The following is a 12,779-nucleotide window of genomic DNA, read 5'->3' as shown; positions in this document are numbered from 1 at the left end:
GATTAATTAGTGTAGAATAAAAGGGTTGGGAGGAGATTAAAAAAACAGAAAACTTTAGCTGTGCAGATAACTCAGTGGGCCTGAGTTATCTGATTACATAAATCAACAGCTCTATCTGCCCACTTCCACCATCTCCCAGCATTATTCTCCTACTAGCTTTAAAATTTATATACCCAGATCAAAGGCTGAGAGAAAACCCAGCCAGTGTTCTCTAACATAAAGCCTTTAAGCTTATGGGAAAAAAAACCCCAACGATATTAAACTTGAGACAGTAACTCGAAATTTCGACTTAGTTCTGGCTTCTGGCTGCCATCTTTTTTCCGGTGTTGTGCCAAAAAGTGATTGCCTGCCAAAAACTGATTTCCAATGTTTGCGTGTATTTTTTATGTGTAATATCTATGTTGGTAAATAGACTTCGGTGAACAGCGTTTACAAAGGGGCTATATATGGAATTAAAAAATTATCTGTTTTTTCTAGTATCTTTACAACTCTGTGTTATTGTACTTACATTATAACCAATCCGGTCCTTTATCCCCACTTTAAATATTTTTACAGAACTATTGCAATATTTGAGCCATTTCTGCTGTCCAACTACTTCTTACAAAAGACATTTTTAATGTTAATTAGACTTTTTTTTAACGGCATAAATAAAGGTTATATAAAAGTCACTGCCAAAGACTGATTGCGGCTTACTGTTACACTAATGTTGTTTGTAGCTCAATATGACTTTATGTCATCCATGAGGGATGCATTTGACATATGTTTCACATATTATAGCCCAACAAGTTACTTATAGCAATTTAAATACGAGCAATCAGTTTTTGGCAAATACCGGAAATCAGTTTTTGGCAGACAATCACTTTTTGGCACAACACCGGAAACGTTTGAATCACAAAAAGCCGGATCTTTAAGCATATGGTCTACCGCCTCAATGTCCCAAAATGCAGTTCGGCAGTCGTCATCGTGTTGTTGCGGAAGTGCTGGAAGATCGCCGTGTCCGTGTTTCTGCGCTCTCTGACATCTGCATTCATTTTCCAGAGCAGATATTTCTTTCTGATTTTCATCATTCACTGGAAGCTATGGCAGCTCTGAAGTACGCCGGCATGGACGATACAGATAGTGAGGATGAGTTACCACCTGGATGGGAGGAGAGGTCTACTAAAGATGGTTGGGTCTACTATGCAAAGTAAGTGAGATCTCACCATTAACGCTATCAGCAAGCATGTCTGTGTATGAGTTCAGTCCTAACACTTACTGACATCAGGGCCATGCCATTTCTATTAGCACCTGGCTAACACAGCCTGCTAGCTACACTTGTTAAAAACCTCTGCCAACTGAAATGTAAAGTCTGTGTTATAAAGTGTGCCGTCCTCATTTCACTGTAGGGTTTGTGCTAATTGTTGTTAGTCTTTGATAAGTCTGTGAGTTTGTCATCTCGATTTATCCTGCTGTAGTGTCACTATTCACTAGCTGCCATGCTGTAAACTTAAGCTGAAATATAAAATCACAACCCTCCTCAGTAATGGGATAATGCATTAGAAATGTACATTTTGGATGTCCAGCTGAAAAATCTATAGCAACTGTGTGATGCTGTGATGCTATCATGACAATATCGACCAGAATCTCTACTCATCTTGGGCATGAGGAGTCATGGAGTCAATGTGGGGCTTTTGCTGATTTCTTTGAACTGTTTGACTTTATATAGGATTTTCTCAAATCCACACAAGTTCAAAGATCTACTTCCAGGTTCAAATATGTTCAATATATAAAACTTAGCAAGTAAAGCTCAATGACATACTTTTGGTAGCTGTCAACAAGCTCCTGTCTGGATACTTGACCACTCTTCTTGGCAGAATTGGCAGAGTTCATTTAAATTGGTTGGCTTCCTTGCACAGACCTGGCTTTTAAACATAGTCTGCAAATTTTAAGTAGATTAGTGGTCAGGCTTTGGGAATGTCATTCTAGAGCCTTAGTGTTAGCCTGCTTTACCTCTTAAAAAACAAGTTTTGATGTGTTTGGGAGCAATGGCTGGTTTGACATGAAGTTGAAAAATTTGGATGTAGTATTTCTTCATTATTCAGTCCACTTTGTGCAGTGTAAAATAGAATAGAACAATCCTTTAATTGTCCCACAAGGGGAAATTTTGTTGTAACAGCAGCAAGAAAAACACATATACAAACAAACAGGACACGGAACAGAAACAAACACTTTTTTTTTTTTTTTTTACATATTTACATCAAGGACAATAGTTTACCAAAAACAGAGTACTGTACAGTTGTTAAAATTAAATTAATGTAATTAATTTAATTACAGATAAGAGGCAAACCCAGGTTGTAGTGTGAATCGGTTGATAAAATAGTGCAAGTTACAGCGCTGATGTAAACTTCTATGTTTGTTGGGAGCAGTTTTGATTGTACAATCTGACAGCTGCAGGGAGGAAGGACCTGCAGAAACGCTCCTTCATGCATCTAGGATGCAGCAGTCTGTCACTGAAGGAGCTCTGCAGTTCAGCAACATTTACATGCATGGGGTGGGAGACTCTGACCATCAGAGATGTTATTTTGGCCAGACTCCTTCTGTCTCCCACCACCTGCACTGGGTCCAGGGGGCATCCCAGAACCTTCCTGATGAGTTTATCCAACTTCTGTACCAGCACCATTGGCAAAAAACTGCCCCAGAACATGATACTACCACGTATGACAGCTGGTACAGTGCTCTCAGGTTTAATAGCACCACATTTACAGCTCAAAATATACCTTTGATCATTGTGATCAAAACGCTAAATCTTTGTTTCTTTTATCCAGAAGGCAATTGGCTTGTCGATTCTGGAGCGGTGGCTTCTTTCTTGGTTGGCACCCTCTTGGGCCACGGTGATGTAAAACTCACTTCACTTCACTTCACTCACTTCACGGGGCGATCGTGGCTCAAGAGTTGGGAGTTCGCCTTGTAATTGGAAGGTTGCCGGTTCAAGCCCCGGCTCGGACAGTCTCGGTCATTGTGTCCTTGGGCAAGACACTTCACCTACCGCCTACTGGTGATGGCCAGAAGGGCCGATGACACGATATGGCAGCCTTGCTTCTGTCAGTCTGCCCCAGGGCAGCTGTGGCTACAACTGTAGCTTGCCTCCACCAGGATGTGAATGGGTGGATGACTGGGTGTGTAAAGCGCTTTGGGGTCCCTAGGGGGGACTAGTAAAAGCGCTATACAAATACAGGCCATTTACCACTGTGGACAGTGATGCTGATGTATCAGCAGGTTCCAGTACATGGCATGTGTTTGCATGTGTATACACGTATACATGTATTTTATGTTCACGTATGTGTGCTTGTGTGTGAATGTGTACATTTTTGTATATGTATGTGCATATTTGCATGTACACATATTGTTTACAAACATATATGGATGTCTCACAATGTTTCTATAAGGTTTTCATCTTATCTATTTTAATTCTTTTTATTATATTATCCCTCTGTTCAGCACTTTGGCCGATACTTGATGTCTTTTAAATGTGCTATATAAATAAAGATGACTTGACTTGACTTGGTGGTTCCTGGGTTGCTCCTGATTATTCTAACAAATTTTATCCCATTGAGGGTAACAGTTTGGGTCTATTTCCAGACTTTGGCAAAGTGATGATACATCCTGTATATAAAAAGGCATTAAAGATGCATACTGTATAATTAGTCCACCCTGGAAAAAAAAAACAGTTCAAAGAAATAATTAAAATCCCTAAATTTCCATGACATTCATGCCCATGATGAGTGTAAATACACTACTGACCACAGCTGTATATTGTAAAGATAAGGATTTTTTTTTTCATTCACTCTTAATCTCTATGTTTGTGCCAACAGTCATGATGAGATGAAGACACAGTGGGAACACCCCAAGACAGGAAAGAAGAAACGTTGTGCTGGAGGTTTGCTTTATTCACTTGTGTTTTTCATTTCCCTGGAGAATTGTAACATGTATGCAAAGCTGAGATTATTTGATATTTCTCTAACTTGGACTTGGAGTATTGTTAACCACACAACTTTTATGCAGTGGCCAGTAGCTAACCAGTCAGTTAAAAAATGAATAAAACCGGACATAGAATTCAGTTTTGGCTTGAAATGTATATACACTTTTTTTTTTTTTTTTTTTACAAACTTTTTCTGTTAAAGAATAATAAATGTCTGTCTTTTTCTACAGACTTACCATATGGTTGGGAGCAGGAAACTGATGAAAAAGGACAGATAATTTACATTGAGTAAGAAGACTTATGATCAAACCCCTTATATTTGTGGAAATGTTTGACTGCAATAAAACTACGTTGCTGCTTTCATTCCTGCTTTCCTCTGTCATTTTCAGTCACATTAACAAGCGGAGCACATATTTTGATCCACGTCACGCATTTACAGTAGAGGATGTGGTGGTGAAGCCGAAGCGGTACGATGGAAACACTGCTGCTCTCGAGATCCTGCAGGGTCGTGACCTCTCTGACAAGGTTGTCCTCATTACCGGAGGCAATGCGGGCATTGGTGAGCGTAATGTTTATTTATCTTTTTCTTTTGTCTGACAAACGTTCTGAAAAGTTGAAACCATCACTCTGCAGTAATGTGTGTTTCTGTGATGACACCACTAGGTGGTGATATGGTATTACGCTATAACAGAAGGGTGCTTGCCAAGACTGTCTCTACTCCTTGCATGTCCCCATCTCTTCACAACGGGGCATTCATCAACATTAGCCTCCAAAATGATACACTTAGACTCAACAAATCACTCCTTAATACCGAACATGACTGTATTGAAGTTCATTAGCAGGGCTGAATTGGATGTCATTGTTAACCGTAATGAATGGTGTCCATTTGTACCCAGCAAATGCATGGCTCACTATATAATGGTCTGGAAACAAATTTATTTCCTCTTTCCTTTAGTTTAAATTAGCACAAGTCCTGGCCATTTGTTCAGACTCGCTTCTTTGTTCGAGATAGATAATGACAGCATGAGGAAAATCAAATAAACATAAAATCGTTAATTGTCTTTATATTCAAATTCTTTGTCCCAACGAAAGTCCCTGCAATGCAATTGCACTGTGTGTGGGAGTGTGTGTCTCTGTGTGTATCTGTGTACGTGTGTGATATGAGATGTAGCAAGGCAGCACTGTATTACACAGATTTACAGCAGCCTGGGGACCTTCACTGAGGGAAGAAGCTTGTGAACTTAAATGCCTGCCTGACCCTGATGTTCTTCTATCTTTTATCTCTACACACATTAAGAGAACACCGTTTTTAAAAAGTAACACAAATGAAAATGATTTATTGTTTAGTCTCCTGGGACTGTGCGTCCTCATGTGGACACTGCACTTTATACTTAAAAAGTGTTTTATACTTTTTTTTAAACAATGGTGACTTTATTGTGTTTCTCTGTAATATAAACCCATTGCACCCATATGAGGACATACAGTTTTTTTCTTAAATAAAAAAGAGTTTCTGTTCAAAGATGATGCTTAGTTTTTATACTTACTGGGTCCAGCTAATGCCCAACATTTAGGAGAAATTAAAAAGAGCTCAGGTCTCAAGAGGTTCAGATTCTTGCCACACACAATAGACACTTGTTAGCTGACCAATAGGCAGTTTCAGCACTTAATAATAATAATAATAATAATAATAATTGGCTTGTATCAAATGACCTCTGATGACTGTATTTCCATTAAACCTGTGACCGTCACTAAACCAAGATCTGTTCAACCTATTTTTCTTTTTCTTTGTCTCTGAATTAAAAGACTCACAACAAACATCAATTAAAAATATAACTGACATCCATCAAAACATTATTAGTGAGAAATTACTTTTTAAAAATGTTTTGGGTTAGGATTACTTCTACGTATAGTTAAAAAAGTAATAATTTTACTGTGAAATCCGTCAAAGGAAAATGCACATGAACATGTGAAATGCAGAAAATCTGTATCCAGAATAAGAAAAAACGCCAACATTAAAATGGGAATGCCTATGATTACCAGAACAAAGTGTAGTGTGTCAGATACTAAAGGATAATTATCAAAATAAAGAAAGCGTGAACATTTATGGCTGCAGAACGACTGTAGGCATCAGAGGTTAAAAGTGCATAAGCCTCTCATTCCAAATGTATTGCTTTCACTAGACGCGGATAGAGGATTAGTTCTAAAATACATTCGATATTTGGCCTGAGCGATAATTGTATAGGATGAATGGAGAAAATTACTAATAGCTTTCTCCACAAGAGGGCACAGGAGGTCTGTGATGTGCATGCTATTGATATTAAAAAATGTTATCATATTAGCTGTTTTACATGTACTTATTTTTGCCTTAATTAAAAAAAAAACACTATATAATGAAAAAGATAATCCTCATTCAACATTTGTTGTGATATATTTAATAAAAAAAATGCTGGAAAAAAATGCAGTTTTTCACAAAAGACTGCATCAAGTAGTGGTAATACACTGACACTATATAGTGCATGAATACTTATTAGAACCCATATTAACATAACCTTTGTTTTGCTCATATTAAATATGCAGCAGCTATAATTAACAGTATTCTAATAGTAATTGCTACTTCTCATGTACTCCTTTGACATTCCTTTAGTGAAATGTGGTTATGCCAATTGGTTGGACCCACTTAGCATTTTAATGGCATCAGTAGTGTTTTAATCCAAGTGTCAAGGCTATTTCCAATTCCTGTAGTGCTTAATTCCTCCACGGGAAATGTGACATTTTTATTAGTAATGGTAGGATATTAATTAATTCCAAAAAATTTACATTAAAATATTTTAATTTAGTTTCAAATGCACATAAACATGGAAACCACATATATAACATTATTTATGCATGAAATATTACCGCCTCCTGTTTTTGTGACCAGTCTTCAAGCTCCACTGCAATAGTGCTGGGAGGCGAGACAGTGATGCAGTTTGTCTTGCCAGTGTGATCACTGCGCTCGCTTTACAACATTAGTCTTCCTCTCTCTGCTTTCTTTTGTAAATTAAAAACCAGTACCAACCCGAATGGCAATTTTTAATTGTTATAATGGAAATGAATGGTCGTAGTTTGTTTCCCCCCTCCCCCTCCGCTCGTCTCCGTCTCCCTCCCTCCTCCTTCTTTTTAAAGGTTTTCTTACTCGTATAGACCTGTGGTTGTACACCTGTACCTCTGCATTGATTCCTAAGCGGCTTTGACCCAAGCCTGAGCCTCCTATCCATCCCCATTACACAGTACTGCTCTGGCTCTAATTCGCCCCTATCAACTAACTCTCAGGTTATTTACTGGCCAGGGGTCCATGGAACAGTTGTCCTTAAAGGGCCATTGTCCTGATGTCTCTAGCCCCCACTGGGTTCAGAATGAGGATACTTGCTTTTTAAATATAAAACTGCACAACATTGCACAAAAACGTATTTCTATTTTCCATCTCAGGACACGTGGTCTTATTTACCCAGTGACAGCTCCTTTGGGAACTGTTTTTATGGACATTTATGTGTCCAAATACCTGGGGAGGGTCATCAGTCTCTCAGGTGACTTGTTGACATATGTTTAATAGTGGTCAGAAATAACATATCCGCCTCCTGTCTTACTCAACTAAAATGGTCCTGCTTTTTTTAAATTAGTCCAACTCAGCATGTGTTGTGCACAAAAGAAAGAAAACACTTGTTCAAGTGTGTTTTTTACTTATGCAGATCTCTTTTATTTTTCAAAAAGTTCTCACAGATTATAATTTTTTATTCAGTAAGTGAAATTGTGAGTTTGAAAATAAGTTTTTATTTATTCTGCTTTTCAGTGTTGACGTGTTTCATACCTGAACTTTTTGCACCTTCTATGGAGCGTCTTGCTGTTGAGCAGTGCATACAGTTGCAAAGCTTTACTCAGTCTAAATGCATGCACTAAATTCCACGTGGTCTTCTTGTTAAGGTGCAGGGTCAATGTAGGAATAAGAAGCAGAAAAGACTTAGGATGTCCAGACGGGGAATAGCGAGGATTTAAAAAAGGAGCGCTTCGTAATGTTTTAGTCTCTCTATGCATTGTCTCTGCAGTGTTTTAGGACTTTCAATGTTATTCTTATTCATGAAAGACTAACAATGTTCCATAGTTGTGTTGATCCCAGTGTTGTGTTGTGAGGATTAAGTGTCAGGCTGGTGCTCTCCTCTCTCTGGATGGAGAGATCCCTAAGCATATTCAGTGAGTCGCAGAGCTGCGGGAGCCTCTGTGTGCAGATTAAACCCATAGCCTAGCTTTGTGGCTGATCATTAGATTGAGGCAGATTTGTTAAGCATAACTGCCATTAAATTGGTTGCAAAGCTCTGGTATTTACTGCACTACTGTTTATGAATAAGGACCTCCTTAAAGACCCGTGCAGCGATGCGTTAAACCCAAGCCTCAGTAAGGAGGGAAATGCATTATTCATAGTGGGAGGAATTAGATGGATAAAAAGATGTTCCTGGTGAGGATGGTGTGTGGCGTCTGTGTGTGTGTGTGTGTGTGTTTTTGTCTCTGAGCATCTCTCAGTGACTACGTGTGGTTTAGATGACATCCAGAGTGCATCTGTGTTTATATTAAGTCTTCATTGTGTGTGTGTGGGTGTGTGTGTGTCCACCGGGTGAATGGCCGGCCAGTGTCCTGCGCTGCCTTCTCCGTATCAACTTGTGAACTGAACCGCCGAGGAAATCAAAGGGAAGTTTTATTTTATTTTATTTTTTTCATCGGGCATTTCATGTTCTCACTGATGAATGTGTTTATTGGCTACGTAATAAGAACCAGTTCCGGTTGGTTAGTCAAATTATTCAACTTTATTAACCTTAGATGAAATTTGCTATGCAGACCCAAACTGGTGTAACGTGCAGAGAGTGTAATGCTGGAGGCTAGCAGGGTTCAATAATGATTACAGCTCTAATATAATGGAACTGAAGTGGTTAGAGAAAGAGAGGATGGAATACATATATGTGCTTAAAGGCTGTAGGTAAAATAAAATGAAGGGGCATTGGGTTATTGTGTGTAGTCAAGTAGTTTATAGACCTATCGAGTTTACAGTCTGCACATGATGAGGGGGATGAAAGTTACATGACGGGGGAATGCGGGGGGGATTTTGATGACAGTGATGAAAATAGCCCTAATGCTCAGCAGCTATGTGTGCATGAGCAGGCCTCTGGGGTTTGTGTTTATCATTGTACACGTTTGTGATTTGGTGCGCTATGTGTTTATCAGCTGTACTGTCCTCCTTCCTCGCTCTGTGAGGCTGACTGCTGGAGGACCAGGGGTGTCCAGTGTGTTGTGAGGCCATGATGAAAGATTGTGTTGGGAGTTGGAGGTTGACACAGAGGGTCAGAGAAAGAAAAGGGGGGTTGGTGGCTGGGTGGGTGGGTAGGCGGGTGCTAGATAGGGCTGCATGGCTGGTGAGGTGGTAGTGGGGGTGGTGGGGGAGCCAGGAGGCGATAGGGAGGGGTAATAGAACCACTCCAGTGCTCTCACCTGGAACAGCTCAACCTTGGGCTGTAATTACTAACCATACATTCCACTTTTGGGGTGACATCTCCCTCCTCTTGGACTAATGGAGGGGAATTAGAGGGGATCTTAAAAGTCAGAAAGAGCGGGGGAGTTGTCCCCTTCTTCACTTCTTGGGCGAGAAATACACGGTAACCGCAGGAACAGGTGCACTCATGACATCAGAGATGGTCAGGAGTTTGAAGATGTCTCTCAAATCCGGCCACTCTTTGCTTTCATAGATACACATGCATATATTAACCTCCTAAGACCCGAACCGTTCCACGGCATGCATTTTTAATTTCTCTTTGATATTTGGGCTGATTGGGACCCGATGAATGTAAAAACAAAGAATTACCAGAATTTTTATTTTTATTTTTTTTTACCTAATTTTTGTTTCTGAGAAAAATGAGAGCCACATATGAGGATATTCGTTTAAAATTTTGATAGAACAAAAGCAGTATAATGTCCTCGTAAGTGGATATCAGGCCCTTGTAGAGCAAAATTGAGTATTTTGGTCTAAATAACCCAAAATGTGATGTCCACATATGTGGACACCAGGTTCTAGGAGGTTAAAGACTCGTTTTGGACTAGAGCTCAAATAATTAGTTGACAGTCAAATAATTTTTCTGTTGTTTATCAAATACTACTTTTTCGTTTTTTTAACTAAGGAATTCCCCTCGCTGTGAAAAATAGAATAAAATGTATAAAATATAGAATATGAATATCTGTTTATGTATATCACAGTTATGTTGAAAAGTGAAATAGATGGTGCTTATTAACTTATTATTTTTTAGAAACATACTGCATGTGTTATATAATATCTATAGTAACTGGGATGAGATGGGCACGTGGGATAAAGCCGTGTAACAGTGCAGTGTCGGGTCACATGAAGGTGATTGTGGCAAGTTGTTACAAAATCTACAAATTTCTAAACGCTTTACCAACTAAAATAAATCAAACAGAAGACAGAAATAAACAGCAATAAACATAATAATAAAAACCATACTTATCATGTTTATTAATTGCCTCATAAATAGCCCAAATGCAATTTCAGTTAAAAACACCTTGTAACTCAATGAGTTTGGGCGATATGTACTCTGTTCATAATCATGTTTTTTTTTTTTTTTCTCTCGTGGTCTTTCGAGCACAAATTCAGCTCTGGAAAAGAGGGATTGTGGGAACCCGACATGTTTACCCACAGGTCTTGTAATGATGTGAACCGACTTCTGTTTGCCCAATTGTACTGCAGAGCTTATTTTAGTTAAATGCCTCTTTGGATGCAGATCAAGAGAGGGAAGGAGCAGGCGGCTCCGTTTGCCAAATAAACACGTTTACTGACGAGGCTGGTAATGATCTCATTACATTGAGCCAATACACCTGTGTACGAGGGGGATCCAGAGAGGGGCAGTGGGCCAGGGAGGACAAACAAAGCGTGAAATCACTAAATCACACTCATTATTGGGGGATATCAGTAGGGCCAGGATCCTAATGTACCATGAAGAGCATTCACAGCTTAATGGACATTTTACACATTTTTATGCATTTTATACATTACAGTAAAACACATTTTCAACAATAGCTGAGCCATGTAGTGCATTCTTGCTACTTTATAAAGCTTGAGATTGAACATAAACACATTCAAAGAAAGTCTCCCCCCCCCCCCCCCCCCCCCATCTACAGACTCTTCTCTGTAAACCTCTGCAGCTACTACATCTGTTTAGACAGAAAAATCTGGGTGAGCATCACATCCAAGCGGGCCTCCCGTGCGCTGTAAAACAGCTTATGGCGTTTGTCGATCCACCAGCGCAAAAGAAACCCCTGTCTGACCTCTTGTCATGTTCCACCATCAGCATACAATGCTGAAACAGGCTCCCTTTGTTGTACACCTGACCAGGAACTAATTCCGTCGCGGCCCTCTCCACCGGTAACACGGGCAAGAGGGCGGGGAGTCTCTGTTACAGCAACGCCACACTCGTTATTTCACAATTAATGTCAAGCCCTTGTTATTTGTCATTGCAAATACATGGCTTCGGCGCTGCTGCTGTTGTCGCTGCCATATTCTAATTTGTTCCCCATTATGGAAAACACTGGTGTCGATTAATTTCACTTTCATGCTTTGTACACACAACCAGTCGGTGTGAGGTGTTGTTGTTTACCAGAAGCCAGTAGTCTTGTCCAATTTATAAAGACCGGGAAAAAATGCCTTTAAATGAAGCTGCGTTTGCGGGGGAAAAAAATGTAAAAATCATTTCGCACACATCCGTATAATTTTTATCAGTCTTAAAAGCAGTGTTCAGATTATGCCGGAGTGAAAACGCAGACACTTTGCGTGACACTCAGAAGTTACCATAACATTTATTTTCTAAAGCCCGCCGCCGCTCATTTGGATTCAAAGCCTATTTTTACCCCACCAGTCACTCTGCTTGTTTTTTCTGCCATGCTGTTTTTATTTTCATTTCCATTTCCTGTGAGTGAAATGATCTCCGCTCACAGTCACAGTCCCCTCCATTACACCTAATAAGGTGTCATATAATTTCATTCCATGCTTCACTTGTCAGAAAGGGCTTCCAATCCCACTCCAATTTTGAGTTTTAATAGATATTAGTCCTTAATGCTCTCCTCACAATTAGGCCTCCCAGTTTTGCTCTTAATGAAAATCAGATTAAGACATATAATCTAATTACAGTCCATATTAATCCACCACCCGATACACTCTGCCTACTGCTCTGCCACTCAGACCCTCTTGCCACAATCAGTTATTGAGCCTTTCACTTTGTCAGTCAGGACTCTCATACTGCATGTGGATATGTACTTGTGTGTGTGTGTGTGTGTGTGTGTATACATACACACAGGTTTGTATATTGAAGTAGGATTAAAAATATGACACGACTCTGTGCTCTTGAACTTTTCTGTGACACATGAAGGGTAGTAAATGTCAAAGGAAATAAAAATACGGTGAAGGAAAGAAAGTTAATCTCGTAAATTAATTCAACCTACGGGATGAAATGACCCATTTAGACTTGTAATTTAGAAATGAACTTCTCTCCCTCTATCTTCAGTTTTTGTCAGTTTTATCGTGACTACATGATTTGGATGGAGCTATGAAGTAGTCTTGGACTGATAAATTCTGCGCATATCGGCGGACCTCGTTTCATGGGAGAAATGTCCTTATCAGAGGCCCTTTGATGTGCCTGAAATATCACGCCAAGGTTCAGCGTGAATGTCATGTCTGTTCGATTGCTCATTTAGTTCAGTTACGAGCCGTGTTTTCATAATTGCTGCCATAATTATT

At 39.5% G+C, this 12,779-nt stretch overlaps 1 protein-coding gene across 1 annotated transcript in view; it reads left to right on the top strand.

The window, feature by feature from the left end:
* The first annotated feature begins 296 nt into the window (after positions 1-296).
* Positions 297-12,779, top strand: part of wwox (WW domain containing oxidoreductase) — a 138,417-nt gene continuing 125,934 nt past the window's right edge. The window contains exons 1-4 of the mRNA XM_085165327.1: positions 297-1,186; positions 3,852-3,916; positions 4,189-4,246; positions 4,348-4,517. Coding sequence (XP_085021453.1) covers positions 942-1,186; positions 3,852-3,916; positions 4,189-4,246; positions 4,348-4,517 — 538 coding nt within the window. The 5' untranslated portion in view covers positions 297-941. The remainder of the gene's footprint in view (positions 1,187-3,851; positions 3,917-4,188; positions 4,247-4,347; positions 4,518-12,779) is intronic.

This window comes from Neolamprologus multifasciatus, chromosome 7 (assembly GCF_963576455.1).
Source record: "Neolamprologus multifasciatus chromosome 7, fNeoMul1.2, whole genome shotgun sequence".
Lineage (NCBI taxonomy): Eukaryota > Metazoa > Chordata > Actinopteri > Cichliformes > Cichlidae > Neolamprologus > Neolamprologus multifasciatus.
This window is presented reverse-complemented; position numbering and strand designations above follow the sequence as displayed.